The sequence below is a fragment of the Callorhinus ursinus genome, unplaced genomic scaffold (genome assembly GCF_003265705.2).
Source record: "Callorhinus ursinus isolate GAN/ISIS: 27379988/994484 unplaced genomic scaffold, GSC_fseal_2.0 scaffold27, whole genome shotgun sequence".
NCBI lineage: Eukaryota > Metazoa > Chordata > Mammalia > Carnivora > Otariidae > Callorhinus > Callorhinus ursinus.
This window is the reverse complement of record NW_027397089.1, coordinates 9248430-9274842: the sequence shown is the minus strand read 5'-3', so window position 1 is coordinate 9274842 and position 26413 is coordinate 9248430. Positions and strand designations below refer to the sequence as shown.

The following is a 26413-nucleotide window of genomic DNA, read 5'->3' as shown; positions in this document are numbered from 1 at the left end:
GAAGAAAAATGTCAATGATACTAAAATGGTGAAGCAGATAAAATGAAAAACCATGATATGGATATAGAGAAGACACATTCTAAGGTGAAAACGACACAAGTATTTAGGAGACAATGAAAACAGAACTGTTAACATTACCTTCTTCAAAGACTCTGACAAATACTTTAGGTTAATACTGCATTCTTTCTTAATATTGAACTTTTTTATGTAACTTACTAAAATTAAATAATTTCAAAGATTAGGGATAGGTTATAATTAGTAGAAACAGGGCCCTAAATTCCTTTTTTCCATATGGGAATTAGTCATTTTCATATACATATATAAAAGACAAAAATATTACCCCAGTAATTTTGCTGAAACCCAACCATTTTAGGACGAAGAAAAACTAATTTGTATATATTTATTACTGTCAATTTAATTTTATAAAACTATTTTATTTAAAATTTTAAGTATTACCAAGTACATTTTATTTAAATGCTTTCCATGCCCACTGAAGAAACAAGGACTTAATTTATCATGCCCACCAACTGACATTCACACTACATAGTCACAAATAAGAAATCAGAAAATGATGTGCTTCCACCTTTGTTTTAAATAAAAGTTAAACTGTAAAACTTATTTTATTGTACTTTAAAAATCACCTCTAGTAAGACAATAGGAGGAGAAAATAAAAAAACCCACCACCTAAATCTGGTCATGGCTACTGTTATTTAAAAAGTTTAACTTCTCAATTACATTGCAATGTTAAATTTTATCAGAACTTCTAAATTAAGATATTTGTCCTATACAATGATACTCAAACAATATTGAGTTCATAAATTTCAATAAAAATTAATGCCAGTCATGCTTTATTTCTTCTTCTGAGGTTAGCAGATTAGTATAACAGCTATCTTTTGGGACTGAGTCTATTCAGATGTACATTTTATGCTTTTGGGAGATACACTAATTACTTCAGACCTTAAATCCACATAATAAAAACTACTGAGTGAAATCTTTTCTGAGCAAGACCAAATTTGGTAATTGGTTTAGAAAGGAAAACTGGGGCACCTGGGTGGCTCAGTCGGTTAAGAGTCCAACTCTTGATTTGGGCTCAGGTCATGATCTCAGGGTTGTGAGATGGGGAGCCCTGTGTCAGGCTCCACGTCAGCATAGAGTCTCTCTCTCCCTCTCCCCCACTGCGTGCATGCCCAAGCGCATGCACATGCTCTCTAAAATAAATAACTCAATCTAAAAAAAAAAAAAAGGGAAACAAATTCCACTTAGTAAATCCAAATGGGCAGCTATTATGTGCCAGAATTCTTGTTAGGCCATCATCACGCAAGGATTGAAAATACATGATTCTGGCTAAGATTCTACTGTATAGGAAGCAAACATAAAAGAGCTTATTTCAATTTAACATGGCAAGCATGTAGCAGTTAAGAACAGTATATTGGGAATACACAGGAAAGGCATTATGCCTAGTCTAAGGCTATAAAGATTCTTGGAGAATAAACAACCATGAAAAAATGTTAGCTAATTAATAAGACTATGGATAAAGATAATGGCATTCCAACCAAAAGCAACAGCCAAGACTCAAGGGAAGGTAAGAAATAACATGGTGTTCAAGTAAGGACAAAAAAAAAAAAAAAAATCAACAAAAGAAAACTTCAGGCGGGCGCCTGGGTGGCTCAGTTGGTTAAGCGACTGCCTTCGGCTCAGGTCATGAACCTGGAGTCCTGGGATCGAGTCCCACATCGGGCTCCCTGCTCAGCAGGGAATCTGCTTCTCCCTCTGACCCTCTTCCCTCTCGTGCTCTCTCTCTCTCATTCTCTCTCTCTCAAATAAATAAAATAAAAAAAAAAAAAAAAAAAAAGAAAACTTCAGGCAAGGAGTTTTTAGGGATAAAGCCAAAGGCTAGGAGGGTAGAAAGATGTTAAAAGACTATACAACATACTATGAAGTTTGAGATTTTACTCCATAGGTAACAGGAAATCAGTGACTGGACTTAAAGAAAAAAGAATGACATTTCTTTTAAGTGTATCTCTCCAGTTGCACTGTGAATAAAGGCAGCAACAGATAAGTCAAATAAGAGAATATAACAGTCCCAGCAAGAAATGACAGGAACCTGAACTAATGATGTGATAAAAGTCAAAATGTAACATCAAAGGAATTTGTGGTTGCCTCCAAATGAGAGTGCAAAAGAGGGATGTCAGAGTCATCCCAAGACTCCCAGGTTTCTTACTTGGGTAAAAAAATGATGCTGATGCCACTGAGTTAGAGAACACAGGCAGAGTAAGTACCTGCTTGCAGAACGTCCAAAAGAAAGAATACATTGTAAGAGTGGGTCCTTCCCCACCCCTGGACCATTCAACCTTACTCTCTATACAGTTTCCTTCCTTTTTTCTTTCTAGACCCAATGACAAATGTAGTCCACAGCTACCAAAACTGCATCAATTATAATTAATATGCATTAGATTAAAAATAAATGTACTAATTATGGAAATAAACTACCTATTTCTTATCTTTTAATACTTCAAATCAGAATCCCACACCTAGGTAGTTCTAATGTGGTTGCTACTTTGTTACCTTTGAAAGACATCTGCTTTCGGCCAAAATTAATATGCTGAACTTACCAGATTACATTACAATGCATTTTTTAATTTTCACACAGCCAGGAGTCTTTTCTTCTTTGTTGATTTTTTTCAATCTGTATTGTCGGATCTCTCTCACCAATGTATAAAAAGCATCCTCCACTCTCTGCATTGTAAAACAAAACTTTAAAGTCTGTTCCATTGGTAATAGTAATTTATTGGGACAGCCTTGAAGTTTGAAATTATGACCTTCACTTGGGAATTTCTTTTTAAAACAGACATCAGATTGTCTGAGTAAAACTGGGGATGCAGTTTTAAAATATGGGCTTGAATCCTGGTTTGTTCTTTAAAATCATTTTTGTTTTATAATGGAATTAGAATTCTAAAAATTTTTAATTAGGAATTGGGGGAGATTATAAAAAACCTAGGCACATATATTAGTATCTGTGTGTCAATTAATGCAATCATTTTAGTTCACTAGTCATGGAATTAATCAAAGCTTAACCTCAAGTTAGATTTAAATTATTTGACTTAGGAAAAACAAGCATCCCTACCTCTCCCACCTTCCCCTACCTGGGGAATGAGGAGAAAAATGGTACAAATGGGATGTTTAAAGTTAAAAGCACACACACACCACACACACCACACACACATAGAAAATACCTCAAAATAAAGTTGGGTCAAGAGACTGGAATCTTGAGTTCTATCTGCAATTAAAACACTGTCCAGCCAATTTCTAGAGTCCACAAGTGGAGCTGAAACTGAGACTTTTGCAGGTGGATAGCTACATTATTTAAATAAAAATGCTACATGAGGGCTGTTTACCATAATATGAAAACACCATGAATTGCTTAAAGTACACACACAAAATAGTAACAATGCATTTTGTTTCCTTATAAGAAATATTCTTAAAAATAATTTTTAGAACAGTATCCAATTATACTGGCTTCATACCTTCTATTCTAATTTAAATACTCTAAAGGGAGAAAGGACTTCTGCTTAATGCCATAGTAAGAAAGTTATGACAACAGACACAATCATATATGGCCATATTGAGATCAACAAAGTTTTTAATGTCTTTTTCAGTCCAGAAAAGTAAGCAGTAGCCAAAGGGGATATAGTATCCAGTTAACTGTGCTCCTAGTTTGTCGAAGAAAACATACCACCAAAAGTTGAAGCTTACATCTAAAGATAAATGCATACAAATATTAATCTACATGTACTGATTAATTTAAAAGATTAATAATTGTGTTTATTCTTCTAAAAGAAAATGTAAGTATTTAGAAAGTGTGGTATATTTTATTGCACATTTAATTTTAAGCCTAATCTGTTTTTATATTTTAAAATGAATTACTTACTATGGGGATTGGCATATTTTAACTTTCTGGGATTGGTAACATCAGTCTTTCTATGAACCAAATGTGACAAAATGGACCCAGTACCTAGAAAGCTAAGATATATATCAAAAATATGATTTGTAGGTTTAAATTCAATCAGGCACAGAGAATTGACCATTTAAATATTAAATGAAGTAAACCAATAGCTAAGGTTTAATTTTTCCATTCAGAAGTTATCACATATTCATTACCTTTAATAGTTAAGGGGAAAAAAAGGCACCTCAATTCTTTAGGGTATATTAATTTTTATAAATCTCAAGAATATACTAAGAACTGCTTCAGGAGAGTTCAGTAGTTTACCTTTGAAGTAAAACTTTAAAATTCGTAAAATTAAGTTTCAGTTAATAGGCATTTAAATATGTTGTTTATACATTAAAATGTACATCTCAAGTTATTTATAACCATCCAGTGATATATTTCTATTCAGCTATCTAAATACAAAAATCGTAATAGCCCAAGAAAATTTGCATCTCCTTTTTAATGGAATCAATTTACTCAACTAGCTAGCCAGCTAGCTAAGTCAACTACAAAATAAAAATTTCCAGCCATTTTCTAAAATTATTAAATACATTGGTACTTTAAATTAGATAGCCACTGGGCGCCTGGGTGGCTCAGTTGGTTAAGCGACTGCCTTCGGCTCAGGTCATGATCCTGGAGTCCCGGGATCGAGTCCCACATCGGGCTCCCTGCTCAGCAGGGAGTCTGCTTCTCCCACTGACCCTCTTCCCTCTTGTGCTCTCTATCTCTCATTCTCTCTCTCTCAAATAAATAAATAAAATCTTTAAAAAAATAAAAAAATAAAAAAAAATTAGATAGCCATTTGTGAATGTATACAAATCTTGTATTTTGTATTTATCATTCTCAAGAGGAAAGCGTTTATTTTTTACTTTTAAGTCTGTAAAAATTATGTATCAGAAATTCTCATTACGTAAGATAAATAATTTAGGGCATTAAAATCACTCCTGTAAAACATGTAAAATGTAAAGTGTGAGCTGGCATTTAAGATATTTTCATAAATGATTCTCTTTCAATTCAAAGATCAATGCAATATTATAAAAAATTAAAAATATATATACACACACACACACACACACACACACACACACACACACACACACACACACAAACCAGGTAAAAGCTCATGTTTTTTAAGAATGTAAACTGTTATTCCTATTTAAAAAAAAGTTACAAGGTCAGCAAGAGAAGTAGTAAAACATGCTGGGGGGAGAGGACTGGATGTTGGTCCTCCATTAATTTAGCAGAAGCAAATTTTGATTGTAACTTATTACTAAAATCAGTTTGAACATGTCTACTTTTTAATTGTGTGCATCCCCATCACCAGTACAGAATATATGATTTTTGTTTCCAGCAATGCAGAGAGAAAATTGGAGGCCAATAATTAAAAAGAAGAGATTACTACCCACCACCAAGAATTCAGCATTAGGGCCTGAGTGGCTAAGATAATTAACACTGAGAAATAGTTCTTCCAGAGTGACTCTGGTCATTTCTTATTTTTACTAAGAGGAAATTATATTAGATTTTAAAGAGTCAGCTATTTACCATATTTTCTCAGACTTAAATTATTTCTCATTTCTTGATAATATGCTTTAAAAGTCATATGACATCAAAAGAACATTATTTATCCTTGTGTGTACCTTAAGCCACTGGCACTACTGAAGAACACTGGTTTCATACTCCAAAATGTGTACGTAATTTTTGAAGACAAAGTGTAGCTGAAACAGATTTTCAATACCCACTGAGCTAGCTGCTAAGCTCTTAACTGGCACTCAATGATTTATTCTTGAGAATATGGCTTATTGCCACATACATTCATTTTCAAACATCACTTACTAAACTTTCAGAACAACTGAAAATATGTAGGAACAAAAGTGTACAAGTTCATATGTGTAAACTGTTTTTAAATCAAGAGATTTGACAATAATTTCAGCTCAGCTATTATCTGAAAACACACTTGTGAGACTAAGGAAACAGAGCATTCCATAACAGAAAAGAAACTGTCAACAAATAGCATCATCCTATATTCTGGTGCCTATAATGCTTTCACTAAATGATTGCATTCTAAACAAGTTCCTGTTGAGTGGCCTATTATCAAGAAAAATTCTTGAAAACACTTTCAAGGAAATAACACTTCAAATACCCTCAACAGAGACAGATACAAGACAACTAGCCTTCTTGGGGGACAGGAATGGGATAAACTAGATGTATTCTTAAAAAAAATTCTGTATTCATGAATTTCTCAAGAAACCTTGCCAAACTATAGTCCATCTCAGGTACTACTGAAATGCAGCAATACCACTAACTTGGGAGGTTATGCATGGTGCCCACAGCAAGTGCTCGGTTACTGTTTTATTTTTAACTCATAAAAAAGCTAAAGTTCAAAATATTTATCTCATGTACACAAACTCAACTACTAACAAACAGAAATACATAAGGAGATTTTTTATTTGGCTTGCTTCAAAACAATCTGATCAAAAGCTTTCTTTAATACAGGTCTTCTAACAACCAATTTTAAGTATCTAGAAATTAACAAAAACCAGGAAATTAATCACTCAACATTTTCAAATCTGTAAAGCTAATTTTCACATTATGCTCAAACTGAGACCTCCAGGAAGTAAAAAAGCTGAATCAGGAGTAGCAGATACGCTAAGAATTCTGCTTCTGTCATCCACTTTCCTGAACCCTCCCCAATTCTGATTTTAGCAGACTGGAAAACACACAGCTGATTACCATGGTGTCAATGTTTTGGTTTCAACAGTCTTTGCCAACACTGCATGCACTGCCCAATGAGGCCAGAAAAATCTGGCATTTACTAAACTACCCAGATAAATGTGAAGTAGGTAGCAGTCTTTATATACTTGGAACACAGGGGCCACATAAAGCATAGTAGCAGAAAATAAAAATTACTCTGGCCTTTCAGATGTGGACTAAAATATTGTAAAAAATATATAATTCATTATATTCTAACCCAAATAATGGGCTTTTTTAAAACTACAAAGTAATTTCATAAAATATATATTCTGCAGTCCTATCTTAAAAAGTACTAGAGTAAAACTCCTATTTCCCTTTCATAGAGTATCTGTTTTATTTTAAAATTACTACTGTTAGCCTGTAAAATTTAAGTCTAAAGTCTGACCTAATTTCTAGCATCTAATCAAACAATACAGTTCCCCCAGAGAATCAGGGATCAGCACACTACAGCCTGCAGGCCAAATGTAGCCACAGCCTATTTTTTGTACTGGCCACAGCTAAGAATGATTTTTTTGCATTTTTAAAGTGTTATAAGAAAATAAACTGCAACAGATATCACTATGGCCTCCAAAGTTTAAAACACTTATTATCTGGTCCTTCTAAATGAATGTCTTTTTCCTACCAACCTGAATATAAATAATTCTTAGTTTTGTGTTTTAGGTTCATGCTCAAGACTAAAACTTAGGGTATGAAGCAAGTAGCTGCTGATAAAATTCAACAAGAGTATGCATATTTAGTTTGCTCAAACAACAAATAATAGCAGATAAGTAACAAAATACTCTGCAGAAAATAGGGCTTCAAATTTTCACAAAAACTGGAAACGTAAAATTTATAAAAATTTACATATATCCTCCACAATTACTTGGAATAGCTTTTTAAAGTCTTCCAAAAGCATGCAAATATCAAATAATTTCAACAGAGAAAGACTGAATAAACTTTTGAAAGGCAAATCAACAAGTCCATGAGATAAAGAGAAATCAAAGATCAGAAACTTAAGTATCTATAGTTTAGCAACAAATTATATAAAGATATAAAGTAGATTATAAGAAAAGCTGAGCATTAGAAGAAATAAAGTACTACAAGTATTCTTTCATATTACTCTATATTTTAGATGATCTACATAAATGTCAACAAAGCAAATTTAAATTAATCTACTTCCATATCATACATACTACATTCACACTCCATACCCCCCCCCAAAAAACTGTAAAAGCTACAAAATCTACTTTAAAAGGAATCCAGGTAATTTTCTGATTATTATGAATGCTGTGGTATATTAAAGCATTAACGTCAAACACTAAGAATAAACTGTACTTCTTAGGTAGTAACTATACAACAAGAAAGAAGACACAGCTATTTTAGGCTCTTAAAGTAGAGGGCAACATTGTCAGAATAACAGACAACTCCTTTTTACTGTCTTCTGTTGTCTTTCTACCCCAAGTGTGGTCCATGTACCAAAATCAGCATCACCTGAGAGCTTGTTAAAATGCAGGACTACAGGTCCCAACCTGAACCCACTGATCAGAATCTGGATTTGAATAAGAAGCCTACTCCATTCATATGCCTATTAAGAAGCCCTGCTCTATTTGCAACCCTTTTTACCACATTAGGCAAAATCAGGTTTTTAATAAAAAGTAAACTAAAATATTAAGTAATGTTGTCTAAAAAGCATCTTTTAAAAGTTACAAATAGTGCAAGTTAATAAAATGTAATGGTATGATTTAGTAGTAGGCAGTACGTTGACAAGTATTTTCAGTAACGTTCCTTGTATTTTACATTTTCATAAAAAAATGTTGGGAGAAAAGTTATAAATATTATAATCATGTTTTCTGAGTACATCCTCTATAAGGCAAATCAAGAAGTCTGGTTAGAGAAGACCAGTAAAAAGAAGACAAAAACCAAACTTTTCCCAGTCTCTGGGACCTGGGAATGGATTTGAATGCAATCTCAATTCAATCTAATTCACTTCTCAATATAGAAGTGCTATATACCAACTTCCTCAACCTAAAATCAGGCTTTAGAATGAGATATTTGTACTATAATCAAACTATAGAAATTCAGCTTTTAATCCCTCCAAAAAAGACTTAAAATAGAATTCATTGTTTCTTCAGTGTGTATCAGATTTGTACAATCAGGAAGCAGTACATATGATCTTCCACTAGCGAAACAGACATATACACTAGCTGAATGATGGTTTACTTTAAAATTTTTATCCCTTTATAAATTCAGTGAAAGTTACAGAATACCTGTTTTTATGTTTAAACATGTAATGAGTTGTTCATCAGTCTTCTTACTAGCATTACAGAAGTTAAATTCCATAAAATTGGTTTTCTGGGTCACAGGTACATGTTACTAGCAAAGCCCAAAACAAACGTTCAACTTGTATGGAATATAAAATTGATCAATTTCTCAGTATATGAAAATTATATTCCATCATATCGTTATATATTCCTTTCTAGAATTTTTTCCTATATGTTAAACTCTCATTTCATACAAATAGGTTAAATAATGTCAACTGAAATTATTTTAACTAGAGAAAAAGTCACTTTCAAAAAGGATAATTTTTGAAACAAAATTGAGTTAATATGCCATTAATTTTTGTCAGAACAATACAGTAAATGAATAACTGAGAATTTCAATTTGCTTTCTAAATATCCTTTTGCTTTAATGAAAACTTTCTCCAAAAATAAATATATCTTAAAAAAAATTCTACCAAAAGGGGTATGGGGGGATGGGGTGGCTGGGTGATGGCCACTGGGGAATCGGATATGTGTTGTGGTGAGTGCTGTGTATTGTGTAAGATTGACGAATCACAGACCTGTACCCCTGAAACAAATAATACATTATATATTAATGATAAAAGAAAATTTTAAAAATTCTACCAAAATAAAATTCTTCAAACATAATAAAACTTAATCTAGAAACACATGGCATAATACCCTTCAAAACACTTCTAAAATAGGAATCAGTATTTGTTCCCTTGTTCTTTGACTTTATAAATATAAGTTAAAAAAAAAAAAATCCCTGTATTTCTTGAATGCTTAATGTTAAGATGTGCTGAGTTGAAGAGAAATATTCAATGTGGAAAGAAACCAAAGCCAAAAGTAATACCATGGACATTGGATTAAAAAATGCTGCCTTTCATATCCTTAACTAGAACATTTACCAAATAAACATTGTTTTTTCTATTTTAGCATAATGAAAGAAAAATTAAGTTACATTAAATGATATAACAGTTATGCTATCAGGTATGTACATTTATCAATGTTCTTGCCTTCCTACCCTCAAAATGATGTTACCAGAATGTTAGCAAATTATGATAATTAAAATTTTTTGATATAGGTTTACTGAGAACAGATTCATATTTATTACAATTTTACCTACCTGTCTTGTCTTTGCTGATGTTTCAATAAAAGGAATTCCATAACTTCTTGCTAAGTCCTGAGCCTGTTTTGTGTCTACTGTTCTAGAAGGCAAATCACATTTATTTCCTACTAGGACCATAGGTACATCTTCAGAGTCTTTAACTCTTTTTATTTGTTCTCTGGGGAGGGAAAAAAGAAAAACACATTACAGCAGAGACATTAGTAACAAAATATATCTTTCGAAAATTGTCCATAATTGTCTTATAAAATATGGCTGAAAGAAGACATTTAATATAATCTCTAGTTTCCAACCACACCAAATTTTCCTTGCTTCTCCTATTTATTTTTTTCTTCAATTTAAAGAGAGAATTTCTATGTCCCTTAAAAGATAAAATACCAAAAAAATATGGTAAAACTACAACCTAATAGGTCCATATGCAGGTAGGTCACAATGATAAAACAGAAAATATTGAAAAAATTCTAGGCTAAAAATGTGCTGTGCCTAACTGTTAAAATTATAATCTTAGGAACATATACTATGTTATTAAATGTACATGTATTTATTACAAAAACATGTAAGGATTACAACACTGACATAATTTTCACGTATCTTTCTCAAAAAGGAGAGAACCAAGTGGAAAGATTCTGATTTGTATGTGGATAACACTGACATTACTACACTGTTTATTCTGTTAAAAGTCCTTCTACATGTTGATTTTTTTCAGTAAGATGTGCATAAACTCTAAATTTGGGGCAAAGTTATATTCTTTTACAATTTTAGGTGAATTTCAAAGACAGAGCATGGAATAAGTAGTAGAGAATGGAGTAAGAACTGGTTCAAATTCCCAGTTCCTCTACTCAATAGCTAAGTAACCTTTATAGCTTAACATACTGACACCTATTTACCATTCTACAAAAACACTGTCATGTCACCCATTCAAATTTTTCTCTATCACTAGACTACAAAGAAAACATGCTGTAAGAAATGTATTAAAATGTTACTAACTCATTGTTATAGAACATAGCTAATGAATGGGATATTTAATATGCACTTTGAAAAGAAATAGAATATAAATTATATTTAATACAATAACAATTATTTTAAAGTAGTCAATTTTATGCAGATTTGCCAGATTCTTTAAAAACTGTAATTGTTCCAGTATTTCAATCTTTTACAACTTGAGAGTTTGTTTTTCTTAACTATCTAAAGCCAATGTTTATCCAGTTCCAAGAAATTCTACACTATACTCGATTATTTTTAAGGCCATTTCAGTGGTACTACCTCCATTACCTTTTCATATTTTTGTTGATGGTATTCATTTTTATGATGGCTCTAGCTTAAAGCCTTGCAGTGGTTAACAGCACAGGTTTTGAATTCAAACAAGCCTAGGTTTCAATTCCAGCACCACTATCTATGCAATCTGGAACAAGTTACTCAACTGTTCTAATCCTCAAGAACTTCATTTGTAAAACAGGGATATATTACCTACCTCATTATTATTTTAAAATTCAGATTAGATAATTTATGCATGGTAGTCAGCAAAGACTCAACAAATGAAAGATATAATTACTCCTCAATGTCATCTTACTATATTCAATTTAAACCCACCTATAATGGTGAATATCTTCAAAAGATTTAGTATTATTTATGGCAAATACACAAAGAAAGCCCTCCCCAGTCCTCATGTACTGGTCCCTCATTGCACTGTACTCCTCTTGACCTGCTGTGTCGAGAATATCCAAGAGACAGGTTTCTCCATCAATTACTACTTGTTTCCTGTAGGAATCCTAAGAAGGGAGAAACACAGTCTGGATTATTATGGTGCACCTTTTACTTTTAAAAAGGTGTTATATGCAACCCAACAACAAAAAGACAACCCAATTCAAAACGGGGTAAAGGACCTGAATTGACATTCCTCCAAAGAAGATAAACAAATGTCCATTATGCAAATGAAAAGATGCTCAATACATCGTTAGGGAAATGCAAATCAAAACCACAAGGAGCTACCATTTCACACCCATTAGGATGATTATTATTTAAAAAAAGGGGGATGGGGGGAAGACAAGTGTTAGCAAGGATGTGGAGAGACTGGAAATTTTATACATTGCTGGTAAAATGGTACAGGCATTGTAGACAAGTTTGGCAGTTCCTCAAAAAAAATATAGAACTACCATATGATCCAACATTTCTGTGCCTACATATATAACCAAAAGAATTGAAAGCAGGAAGTCAAACAGATACATGTATGTCAATGTTCATTGCAGCATTATTTAGAATAGCCAAAATGTAGAATATATACACAGTGGAATGTTATTCAGCCATAAAAAGGAATGAAATTCTACATATGTTATAACACGGAAGAATACTGCAAACATTATGCCAGACACAAAAAAGGGCAAATAACTGTCATTCCACTTATATGAGGTACCTAAAATAGGTAATGTCATAGAGACAAAAAAGTAGAATAGAGGTTACCTGGAACAGGGGGAGAAGGGATTTGAGAATTATTGTTTAATGGACACAGGGTTTCAGTATGGGATGATGAAAAAGTTCTGGAAATAGAGCTACTGGTTGCTCAACATTGTGAATTTACTTAATTCCACTGAACTGTACACTTAAGAATGGCTGCGATGATATATAAGATATATAAGATATATGTATATATCTTACCACAATTTTAAAAAAAGGTTTCCAAAAAAGTGTTATGCAGAGATTCAACAATGCAAGTGTTCATATTATTAACAAAAAGACCCAAATGCTCTATGAAAGAAAATAATTATTACAAAAATGGGATAGCTCTACCAACTCTATTATTCAGAATAGGATGATTTAAAATGGCAAGAAAAATCAATCAATTTACAAATAATTGTCATGCATCTATTTTACTTACAGTCAGAAGAATATATAAGAGAAAGGTCAATACTGAGGACTTTAATGCACTTATCCATTTCTGAATCCTGGGAAGAATATGTAACAGCCAGATGGATACTACGGTAACTCTAGAGGGCATGACTGTTTTATCCGCAAATTCTATGGGGCTTCTATAAAAGGGGGAGCAAGGAAGGGAGAAAGAGATGGATATCTTAAAGAGACTGTGCAACTCTAAACCTTAGTAAAAGGAAAGGGAGTGGGTAACATTATAGAATCTTAAAATGAAAATGTGATTTTCCTCTGACTTTTGATTAATACTTATTCCTAAAAGACTTCATGTACTCTCTGCCAAAACAGGACTCAAAAAAGTAAGGAAAAGGGATGGTGCAATGTGAAGTCATGGAATAAGAGGCAGGGCTAAAAATGGGTATAAAGTATAAACCAAGGACACTTCCTTATTGTTCCACATGTAGGCTATAGTATTAAAGTGCCCTTAGTTCAGGAATTACTGCATAGACTACTCTTATCATTAAGAAAAAAAAAACGGTCATTAAAAATCATATTTTTGGTATAATATCTGAAAAATCTTTATAATAGAACACAAAGATATATATGTAGCATGATCCCAAATATATGCATTTATCTATATAAATTTATCAGTATATATATTTAAAAACTGGTGGTATATACATCAAAATGCTAAAAGAGTAAGTTTTTGATAGAATTAATTTAGGAAATAAGTAACTTATATCTTATCTTTTTATTTTTTTGGTACTAGATACTATATTAAAAATATTCCTTTCTATGAATTTTAATTTTTAAAAGTGCAAAAAACTACCATATTAGACTATGATCTCATGCTTATCTTTTAAAGTAAACTATACTTTCTAAATTGTCTATAATAAAAATTAATTATCCATCAGTCAGAAAAAAAGGATATCTATTTACTTTCTAAACAAGAAGGTGTTTACTAAAGATTCGAACATTTGGTTGGCATTTTATTATTTTAACCTATTCCCTTAAGTACTTAAAAGAACTCCTGTATATTATAAATTGAAAACCAGTGTTTTTGAAGTATGATGGAACAGCAGGAATTGAAGCAAAGTACAGTGTCTTAAAGTCAATCCATTCATTACCCAGGTGTAGCTATAGACCAAAGACTTTCTTTACCTATTGCTGTCACCTCACATTCTTCACTTACCAATGCCAACTTAAGTTAACCTTACAGTTGATAGTTTCCTTAGTTTTTACATCTAAAATTTTCTCCCAACAATAAAATTAAAGACCATAGTTTCTGGAGCCTAAGGCGTGGCTGGGGGATTACTCACTATCCACCCACATATAATACCTCCAAGATGTACCTCAATGAATTCCCATTTACAAAATTTTGAAACACTGTGTTCCAAAAGTATATAATGTGGAATATTAGTATTTTCTTTGTATATTTCATAACATGTTTCCATGATGAATATTTTCTCCATCAAAGGAACTGAGAAACTGGAAAAACAGTCCTTATTCACCAGTACATTTCATTCCCATTATCTTTTCCCTTCTAAACCCTAAAAAAATTGCCAGCAAAGTTCTGAGTCACACTCGGTTATTGAAAAAAGTAATCTAAACCTACGTATGGGTAGTGAGTAGAATACCCTGATTAGAAATAATAGTTTTAGTTTAAAAATTCAGTATTTCCAAAGTTAATTCTAACTAGAGTTATCCTAGAAGTGCAGTCACTGAGCTACATAAAAAGGCAATACAACTTGGTAAAAGCTTAAGAACAAAGTGTTAAATGGCAAAATATTATCTGAAAAGAACGGACATGTGTGGTGACAAAGCAGAAGGCAAGCACAACAAAAATGACATATAAATACTAAAGATTTTGTTCTAACTTCAGGTTAGCTGTAAGAAAAGAAGTATATGGAAGTAGAAAAAATTTACATCAATGTAGACTCTTTCCCAGGATCAGAGTCTAAATAAGGGTTCAGCAAACTACTGGCCCACAGGCCAAATCCTGCCCACCTGTTTTTGCATGGCCCACAAACTAAAAACAGTCTTTGTGTTTTTAAATGGTTATTTAAAAAAAAAAAAAAGGCAAAGATTATGTGATGAAGACCTTTACAGAAAATGAAATGTGGTCCTTTGCAAAAGAGTTTGCCAACCCCTGCTCTAAGCTAATAACTTTTCACAAATCTGAAGCATTATCAATACATGTTATTTATTCTTTTTACACTTAAAAAAAATCACCACTTTGAGAAAGTACAGGTTATCAAAACCCAACCAATTTAAATACACATAGATTCTATAATGAAACTAGTTAAGAATGAAGCAAGAAAAGGATCAAGACTTTTTTTTTTTTTTTTTTTTTTTAAGTAAACTCTATGCCCGATGTAGGGCTCAAACTCAGGACCCTGAGATCAAGAGTTCCATGTGCTACCAAACTGAGCCAGCCAGGAGTCCAAAGACCTTACATTTCTAATTAGTATTATTTCCAGACTTTCAAATGGAATAAACTTTTAGATCGGGTACATAGGTTACTAACGTTCTTTGCAAAAGAGGATAAAGCCACTTAAATTAATTCAGTATAACATTAATTGAAGGAAAGTTATTCCACATATTTTCCTTTACTCCCAGCTAAAGTGCTATTTTTTAATTTGCTGAAGTGGTTAAAAAACAAAACAAAACAAAACAACCTTTCTTTTTATTTTTTTTTTTAAAGAGTTTATTTATTTATTTGAGAGGGAGAGAATGAGAGACAGAGAGCACGAGAGGGAAGAGGGTCAGAGGGAGAAGCAGACTCCCTGCTGAGCAGGGAGCCCGATGCGGGACTCCATCCCGGGACTCCATCCCGGGACTCCAGGATCATGACCTGAGCCGAAGGCAGTCGCTTAACCAACTGAGCCACCCAGGCGCCCACAAAACAACCTTTCTAAAAGAAATATACCATGCTGGCAAAAGTTAATCTTGATAGAGCACAAACATTTCTGGTGATACAATAAAAACAGGCACAATCCTTTCGGAAAGCAATTACAGTATTTATCAAGAATCATACAATGTTCATAGCCTTGGACACTGCAATGCTACTTCTGGTAAACGATGCTGAGGAAACATGGTTTTATCTTTTTTAAATGAGTTATAATAGAGATATACTAAACGTGGCATCCTAAAAAAATTACATAGGCATTTAATACTGACCCACAATATTGCTATTTATCTATTTTCAAAATATACTTCACATCCAAGCATCCACCACCACCACTATCACCCTAGTTCACGACAACTGTTTTGTCTCATGCAATTTCTTACAACTGCTTACAACAGAGATCCCTATTGTTACTCTTGTATGTTCTCCACAAAGCAGCTAGTGATCATTTTTAAACGTAGGTTAGACCATGTCACTCGCTTGCTTTAGGACTTCTAGTAACACCCCTTCCTTTTTAAAAATAAAATCCAAAGAAGTTACCAGTCTTCTTCAGCACGTCTGTATTTCCTTCACAGAATGTATTATAATATATAACTCCGGTTTAAGTGTATACCCCCTACTATGCTGTGAACTCCATGATGGTTGGGCTCACATCTGCTCTGTTCACTGTACACCCTATGTGTAAAGTCTTGAATACCACAGGCAACCAGTACTGTCTGATGAATAAATTCAACATAAATATATGCTATATATATAGAAGTTATTAAACTTCTGTAACAGTCTTAAAGAAATAAGCACAGGTTTAAGATATTGTAAATTATATTAAAACAATGAAGTTGTAAATTTTAAAATTATATTAAGAGTATTTTAACAAATGTATTCAAGCAAGTTTTATAGGATATGAAACCTTTAATGTAAAAATATAAACAAAACATGAGAAAAATTTAAAAAACATTTTTGGGAGGAAAGAGTAAGATTGCAGAGACCACAGGGGCTTTCAACTGCATTAAGTTTTATATCTTGAAAAAGAAAAAGGATCTACACCAAATATTGCAGAATGTGAAGATATGAAAAAGCTGGTTGGTGCATACATGATGTTCATTATATTAATTTTCCATATGACATTAAGAATGTACCAATTTCATTACCACTCACTAGCAATGGATTTTATGTTTATTTTTCTTTAAATTTTGTCAATTTATTAAGCTAAAAATTCTTATTGTTTTAATATCCATTTCTTTGAGGACTGTTACTTTTTTTTTCATATTTCCATATTTATTCCCATCACCTGGAATTTTCATCTTTTCTGCACTGACCTGTATAATTTTTTAAAGTGTTTTCCAGTTTATTAAGACACCTTTAAAGGGGGGAACCTGGCTGGCTCAGTCAGAAGAGTATGTGACTCTTGATCTTGGGGTAGTGAGTTCGAGCCCCACGTTAGGTTAGAGATTACTAAAAAAATAAATTAATTGAAAAAAAAAAACCACACACCTTTAAGTGTTGTTTTATATACAGAAACTTATCTGTAGACCCAATTAGAGGAATTTGAAAATTAATACTAAATCGTTCAAGACGAGATAAACTTGTTGACCAGGACATCACTTTGTCAATTTTCTATTATAATTAATAGTAACCAAGTCACTCAGTATGTTCATCTTTTCACAGACTCAAGTTTGTTTTTCAACTCAGGCAGTGAAACCCTGAATGGGAAGACACTACAGTAAACAAACAAAAATGGTATGTCAGATGCTGTGATAAGCATATTACAAGTATTATCCCATTTAATCTCCATCTTCATGCTGCTGATTCCATCAGATGCTCTTGTAAATATGAATAGGACTGCTGAAAATGTCAGCTAAAGCATTATTTGAGGATTTACTTTTGAAATGTTTGTAAGGTTTTCTTAATGCATTAAGTGCCATGACTACTTTTCATGTATTGCTAAATATAATAACACCTACAGGAAAAAAGGAGAAACTCACTTTTACTCTCTTAATGCTCAAGTATTTTGTTACTCTTCCAAAAAATTATGTTAATCCATCACAGAATGATATGTTCCACACTACTGGTTATAAGCCATCAAAGGCTGTTGTAGACAGCTACTTTTTTTTTTTTTAAAGATTTTATTTATTTGACAGAGAGAGACACAGCAAGAGAGGGAACACAAGCAGGGGGAGTGGGAGAGGGAGAAGCAGGCTTCCCACCGAGCAGGGAGCCCCATATGGGGCTCGATCCCAGGACCCTGGGATCATGACCTGAGTCAAAGGCAGATGCTTAATGACTGAGCCATCCAGGCGCCCCTAGACAGCTACTTTTCAAAGACAGCTAGAATCATGTATAATAGCCAGATATGTCTGAATTATAATAGGAAAGAAACATGGAATTTGGTAGATACAAACCCAGGCTTATTAGTTCATTCCCACCTACCCACTCCATTCTCCCTTGCATCATAGGGACACTTACTAAACACCTACTAAGTGTTATATACCATGCCAGGAGTCATAAAGTTTCTGACTTCAAAGAGCTAGGTCTGGCAAAAGAGATATGATATACAAATAATTAAAATACAATAAAATATTGTATTGAAATAAATGCAACACCATATTCAGGACAAAGTACAATGGTGGCAACAGGAAGGAGAGATCAACTCTGCTTAAAGGGGTTAAGAAACACAGGGGAGGAGAGGGCCACTTGAGGTGATAAGGAGCAAAAAGAACACATAAAAACATGAAGCATATGTTGAGTACATGGAACCAAGAAGTTCAATACAACTTTAACTTAGAGGGATTTTAGGTAAGTAGAAGTGAAACTTGACAATCAGGCAGAAGTCAGCTTATGGAGGGTCTTGTATGCCACATTAAGGAATTTGGAACTTCATCTTATACTAAACTACTAGAAGGTTTTTAAGTAGGAAGGAAACATCAGATTTACCAGATTCACTGTTAGCATTATTATGAAAAATTATAGAAAGGGAGCAGGTTGGAGGCTGGAAGATGAGTTAAGAAGCTATTACAAGAAATGATAGAACTTGAAGGCAGCAACAGCAGTAGAGAGGGAGAACATTAGTTAAGAGAAATATTTAACGGGGAAAACTGGCAGAACTACCTTATACACTGCTGGTGAGAATGTAAACATTGCAAGCACCGTGGAAGCGTCTGACAGCTGCTCAGAAAGTTAAACATAAAGGTACCACGTGGCTTTGCAATTCTACTTCTAGATACATACCCAAGAGAACTGAAAATACATGTTCACCCAAAAAGTATACATAAGTGTTTACAGCAACATTATTCAAAACAGCCAGAAAGAGGAGACAATCTAAATACCCATGAACTGATTGATAAACACAATATGGTATTATCCATACAAAAGAATATTATTCGACCATTAAAGGAATGAAGTGTTGAACTTCAGGATGAACCCTGAAAACATTATCCCACATGAAAGAAGCCAGACCCAAAAGGTCACATATTGTATGATTCCAATTATATGAAATATTCAGAAGAGGTGAATCCACAGAGACAGAAAGTAAATTACTCGTTACCAGGAGTGGCAGAAGAGACTAGGGAGTGAATGCTTATGGGTACGGGGCTTCTTTTCAAGGTGACAAACATGTTATGGTCGTTTGTGAATATACTAAAAACCACTAAACTGTATATTTTAAAAGGATGAATTTTATGCTATATGGATTTTATCTCAATTTTTTTAATGGCAGTTTACTGACTGGGCATAGGAACAGAGGGTAAGAGTAGAGGAAAAGATGAGTTCAATTTGGGGCAAGTCGAATTCCACGTTTATGGGTTGTTCTGGTGGCCATGACCTGGAGGCAGCTTGCTATACAGATCTGGCGCTCAGGACAGAAATCTAGGCTAAAGATATACTCCTGAATTGTCCATCTAGGGGCAGCTGCAGAACTCCACTTACTTGTGGTATGAGTGCGGGCAAACTACTTTAATGTCTCATGTACTGTAAGCCATTGTTCCTTCAGCGGTAAAAGTAGGTAAATAATACCATACAGGATTTTGCATAGCTTAGGATTAAAGACTATGAAAATCCTTTATAAAATGAAAAGTGCTATAACAAGTTAACTGTATGATTTTATATATTACATTGCACATGCTATTACAGGCCAAAAAGGTTAGGGGCTAGGCCACTGGCTACTATGAACTACACGGCAACAGTAGTATCCTGTCTTTATAAGATCACTGAACAACTACACTTGGACTACTTTTTGCAAAACTGGTCACCATATTTCAAAATAAATACAATGGTGCTGGACAAGCTCCAGGGAAGGAGAGCTAAAACTCTGAAGATTACAAAGGATCTCTGTTTTGATTAAGCAGCAAGGGTGTTAAAAGAGCTTGTTCTCATGACAGAAGTTTTGATTAAGATATTCATTAATAGTAAAAATAAAGAAAACAAAAATTTCTTTACTAAATAAATACTTCATGAGAATGTTGAATCTTCACTTAAGACTAGAGAGAATAAAATGTGTACTACTTGCAAGAGATAAAACTGATTCAAAAATCTGAATAAACTCAAGGAAAATCTGCATAACAGATTTTGAAAATAAAGATATAATAAGCATACATCTGTAACTACTGAAGTCATGTGGCATTCTGCCATAAATTATCACTCGATGCCAAGGTCAGAATGTGAGGCAGGATCGAGCATGGATCCAATCTTAAAACTACAGATGCCAATAAAATTTTCATGTTTTGTTATTATATCTCTCTCAGCTCTTCTTTAATTGGCCTAATACCAAATTCTTTATCCAAGATACCTCTGCATTGTCCAATCTGTTGAGGCTTTAAAAAGGGGAAGAAAGTAAATATGAAGTAATCTAATGGTAGATAATATGTTAGTGACTTTTCTCCCTCAAAAATGAGTATTTACTTTTCCCTCTCAGAAAGTATTATGCTCATTTTTAAAAACCAAATACTACAGAGATGAGTCTGACTAAACTACCATATTTTATGTACATATTCACAGTTTTATATAAATGGAATCAAACTCTACACAATGTACTATGATGCAGCTTCACTTACATAATGGGTATTTTTCAATGTTAGTACATGCAGATCTACCTACTCTTTTTGACAATGATATAATTTGTATAGATATATCATAATTTACTTTACCCATTGGTAGCCATGCGGATTATTTCCATTTTCAAAAGTCATAAACAACACTGCAAGAAACATTCCTATGTGTTATACATCTTAAACATTTATCCAGTTGAATGGTTGGGATAAATTCCTAAAAGTGAAATTACTTGGTCAAAGAACATGCAGTTTACATTTTGATACATACTGCCAAACTGACTTCCAGAACGTTTATAAGAAGGTACACTTCCACTACCTCATTAAGAGTACACTTGCCTACACACCCTTCCCAGCAGCCAATATCAAAGTGAAAAATTTCATTGTTTTGAACTTGCATTTTTATATTAATAAAGTATCTTTTTATATGTTTATATGTCATTTGTTTTATTTATTTTTGATGGATAGGTTGTCTATTTATATCCTTAGCTTCTTTTTTATTCCATTTGGATGTTTGCTTTTTTCTAATTTATATATGAGAGCTTCCTGATGGATATATGATGCAAATACTTTTCCCAGGTTTCCTTGTATTTTTAATGATGTCTTAATTTTCATATACCCAAATAGCTCAATCTTTTCCTAGATGTTTTCCTAAGTGGTTTATGAATATTTTGAAAATGGAAAGGATCCCTACTTTTGTCAGTGAAGAAAAATGTTTAATCCCAATTCCATGAATACAGAAGCTAACCTAATGTTAACTCACTTGATCTGTATTACTTAAGATAATACTGCAAGAAAAGAATTGAAGACTGATACTTTATTTCAACAGCTGTCTGATATTTAACAATGAAATGTATACAAGGTAGAACCAGGGTTCTCACCATGGGAGAAAAAGATAATGGAGGAAGGTGAGGAAGAAGGAACTCATGATTTTTAAATAAAATATATTTCTCAGTTCTGTCTGTTGAAAGGGTCTAGAAGCAGTGACACCCCAGTAGCAATAAGCATACCTAACATCTAGGTCTTTTTTTATTTTTTTAAAGTAATCTCCACACCCACAGAGGCAGCCAGGTACCCCTCTAACATCTGGGTCTTAATTTCTAAATACCATTCCCCACCAAAAGGAATCAGGACTCTTAGGACAAATGGCTGAATCCAGGGTGAAGACACGGAAAGTACAACATGCACCTGGAACACACTGTGCCGGAAAATAAGAAAGAGCTCAGAATCTGATAGAGACCTGTCAAAAGGATACAGAGGCCAGCTTGAAAGGGATTCATTGGCCATATCAAAAACAAATCTGAGGGGCGCCTGGGTGGCTCAGTCATTAAGCATCTGCCTTTGGCTCAGGTCATAATCCCGGGGTCCTGGGATGGAGCCCCATATTAGGCTCCCTGCTCAGCAGGAAGCCTGCTTCTCCCTCTCCCACTCCCCCTGCTCATGTTCCTGCTCTCGCGTGGTCTCTCTATTAAATAAACAAATAAAAATCTTAAAAAAAAAAAAAAAACAAATCTGAGATCAAAAAATAAAGTACAGTAATAGACTTGAATATGTTGAATAAAAAAAGAATCCATGTGTCCACACTAATACAAATAAGAAAAAAACAAACAAGGGGAGAGAAAAGAGAGAGCCCTTATTTATGGATGTTGGGGCACCTGGCTGGCTCAGTCAGTTAAGCGTCTGCCTTCGGCTCAGGTCATGATCCCAGGGTCCTGGGATCAAGCCCCATGTTGGGCTCTCTCTGCTCAGTGGGGAGTCTGCTTCTCCCTCTCCCTCTGCCCCTCCCCCTGCTTGTGCTCTCTCTCTCTCTCTCTAATAATAAATAAATAATCAATCTATGGTAGATGTTAACTAGTAAGTATAGAAGTAATGATAGGGTTATAAGATGACCTACCATTCTGCAACCACTATTGTAGTAATTTATTCTGGCAAGGATTATCATGGACGCTGTATCCCACTGAGTGCAAGTATGTTGGAGAACAGGATAGTTTATAGTCTCAAAGCATCTCCCCTTAGGGTACATACTAAAGAAAAAGAAGATACCTTTACATCGACAGAAAACTGATAGACATCACCTTAACCAAATAATCAATGTAACCTGTTTAACGCTAACAGATATTCACAGTATTACTTTTCACTACTTTTCCATAGGTCGGAAATTTTCAAAATAAGAAGCTGAAAAATTACCTAACATAAGCACTGTGTCCCTATTTAATCCTCTCAAATATTTTATTTTTACTACCCATTTCTACTAATTTTATTAAGATTACAATAATATAATTGCCTATAAACCTAGGCACCCTGTGACAATATAGTTAGAGGAGATGCAAGAAATCTAATGCCCTCCTAAAGCACAAAGCCTCTAAATTACATTAAATAGAATTAGAATCATTGTCCAGAAGCACGCTCTTCAAAATACATTTAAGGCCAGAAAGCTTCATGAAGGCAGTGCGATCTGGTCCCTTTTGCTTCTCAAAGTATCTCCAGCCCCTAGGAAGCCTGTATGGTAGAGTGGGCACTGAATAATTATTATGGAATTAAGGAATTAGTCGTGTTGTTAAAACCAGAATCTTGTTAAAACCAGAATCTTTTAAGAGATGCCAAATCATAAAAATATTTTTTTCCTTTCACTTATTTCTGTTACCAACTTTCACTTCTATGTTTGTAAAGCTTTGTATTTATAAAAATTCAAGTAAGAATAAAACATGTCTGATAATTTTTAACATTCAGGTCTCAATAAGCAGTTATTATTATTAAATACTTATTCTTAAATTGACCTAAACACAAGGCCTGCATTTTGTGTTACTTTATTCTAAAAATCAGGTGCTCACAACTATTCTACAGTACTATAAAAAAAAATCTATACGATGTGAACTGTCACAATTACCACTTTCCAATAGGCCCTTTCCTAACACCCCATGTAACACATCACTAAGCTTTGAAGTCTGTAGCGTAGCTCCTATGTGCATGGAAAGAAATTCAGAGTCAAAGTGCCACTTTTTATTCCCATTCCCTCAAAGTAACCTCAGTAAGGGTTAACAACGGAACCACCCCATTTTCTCCTTCACTGCCACATTTCCTTTCTTAGTTAAAAATATTCACCTATGTATTTAATTAGTTAGGCCTAACTAGTTCACACAGTAATCTTAATAGTAGCAGAGAATAAAACTGATGCTTTAGATTTTTAAAAATTATATAAAATCAGACTTCTAAATAAAACTGACTTATTTATAAACTGATCATACCCACAGTTTAAGTAGGAAAAATACCCAAACCTGGTATTTCATTGTTACTTATTATAAAAGCAAATAAATTGACCAGTAGAGGGCACTCACTTGAAAGGGGGGGAAGAGCTGGCCAAAGCCTTGAGAAATGCATTTACAAAATTACTGTGTACTTTATTTTAAAAACAATGTTTTAATAGAATGCTAGAATCAGCTAAAATAATATACTATTAGTTTAGAAAAGGTAAAGTTTAAATCTGTGCTATGTTAGAGTATCTATCATAAACCTTATTCAGAGACTTCAAGTTGACAGAGATGTTGAAAGCTTTATATAACACATAGGAGGGTCTCAACCTCAGCACTACGGACACTTGAGGCCAGCTCACTGTTGTGGGAGCTATCTTGTGCACCGCAGGAAGTTTAACAGCGTCCCTGCCTCCACAGGTGCCAGTAGCAGTGCCCCTTCTCAAGACGTAACAACCAAAAATATCTCTAAATATTGCCAAATGTCCCCGGGAAACAAAGTCACTCACCCCTCATTGATAACTACTGCTACATTAAATATAAGACCAGAAAAATAACGGCTTTCAACATTATACAATGCTTTCTTTTCTCACACCATTCTTCAATACTGGTTTAATAGTACAAATGATCTAGCTACTACACCTTATTCAGCAAGTAAAATAAATTCCATAGTTAACATGAAAAAGTAAAAAGAGAAACTGATAAATCTTGAATAAATACTCCACAGCTCAGAGCAATAAAGATGGAACAAATCAATCCAATCAAGAATCCATCATCCTTACTGAGTAGGAAACTTTCATCGAAGAAGGGCATAATACTTAGACTGAACTATAAGTGTCACATTAACAGAACTCTTCTGGAACTCTTTGGTGAACTTCACAAAAGATAAAGGTAAAATGTTTCAAAACAGAAGCTGATTATCATGTACACAGCCTCAAATATAAGCATGATCTATCTATGCATCATGCCCGTTTAATTTTATATCATATCTCTGCCATTAAGATGCCACTGGAGAGGAAGCTAAGTTCAAATTTTGGTATATTGATAAATCTGAATCAGCCTCCAATATTAAATATCTTCCTAGCTTAAAGACTAATTTCTCATTTTTAAACTTGTGTATACAAGGGTACAGTGGAAATCCCACTTAACTTGGTCTCAGAAAACTTAAAAGTCCACTATTTACTAGCTAAGTATTCTCAGGCAAGTTATAACCTCTGAGAGACCATTTTTATCTATAAAATGAAAGAAACAATGACCACCTTCTTTATCTACCTCCTAGTATAAATCTTTGTAAATTCTAAACCACTAGAAAATGGTATTCTTTAATTTTTAAAAAAATGTCTTTCCATTTGTTTTAGTTCAGGAAAACTGATGAGAATTCCAAATGTGCAGTCTATGTGCTCCTTCATTTTCTCTTTGACCTACATTATTCACCAATCAAAACCTAATAGCAGTAGTGATATCCCCAAATCTCCTTTTTAAACTCTTTTTATTACAAAAAATCAAGTCAGCATTTTTGCTTAACCACTGTTTATTAAAATAAGCTACTAAATTATCTTGTCTTTCTTGTAATTGAACTACACCAAGAATTTAATGTGTCAGTTCCCTAAGACTCACTGTAATTTGGAAGACAAGAGACAATCTCTGATAGTTTTTCCCGGATGGCTAAACTAGTGAGGGAATGTCAAAGTTTCAAAGTTCACAGGTAATCAGTGCTTCCCCAGAGTCAAGTCTTCTGCCCTGGCAGAAATCATAATCAGAGTTAGGGGTTTGAATTTATAAACTTTTTCTACCTTCACTCAAAGGATTAACTTTTGGCTTTATTTTAGATCTAAATTGTACTTTTAACAATTCTGACAGAAAGGCTTCCCAACATGTTTTATCACATTATCTCGTATAGCACACAGGAAACAGAGTGTAATGGAATCCCTTGGACTTTCAAAGAAGATGGAGAGCGCTTCTGCTAAAATCACCTTCCAAAATCCCAGGAAAACTTCCGTGTTTAACCGGAATTCTATTAAAACTTCCTTTTACTTCTGATTTAAATGGAGTATGCCAAGTAACCCTGGTTTTCGAATTGGGTGAACTATTTAATCCTCCTCAAAGAAAAAAAGAAAAAAACAAAACCATCATACAGCACCGAACTGACTTGTCAAGAGAAAATATAGAAGACTATTATACAGGTGGTCCACTTCAGTTAGACTCTTCCCCTTTCTTCATGCCAAATAAAAGCTGG

General features: G+C 33.6%; 1 protein-coding gene and 1 long non-coding RNA gene across 5 annotated transcripts in view; one reads left to right on the top strand and one right to left on the bottom strand.

The window, feature by feature from the left end:
• Positions 1–26413, bottom strand: part of KRAS (KRAS proto-oncogene, GTPase) — a 38047-nt gene that overhangs the window by 5663 nt on the left and 5971 nt on the right. For 3 of the 4 annotated variants that reach the window (XM_073877841.1, XM_025879703.2, XM_073877840.1), the window contains 3 exons: positions 11711–11889; positions 10121–10280; positions 2613–2736 (listed from right to left, as the gene is read on the bottom strand). In XM_073877841.1, the coding sequence (XP_073733942.1) occupies positions 2617–2736; positions 10121–10280; positions 11711–11889 (459 nt within the window). In that variant the 3' untranslated portion in view covers positions 2613–2616. The remainder of the gene's footprint in view (positions 1–2612; positions 2737–10120; positions 10281–11710; positions 11890–26413) is intronic. The other variant, XM_025879704.2, reaches the window with a different exon arrangement.
• On the top strand, positions 3119–26408 carry LOC112830056 (uncharacterized). Its single transcript, XR_003209822.2, has 4 exons — positions 3119–9984; positions 12995–13095; positions 17556–17627; positions 26078–26408. It is a non-coding gene; the product is annotated as an uncharacterized lncRNA (long non-coding RNA).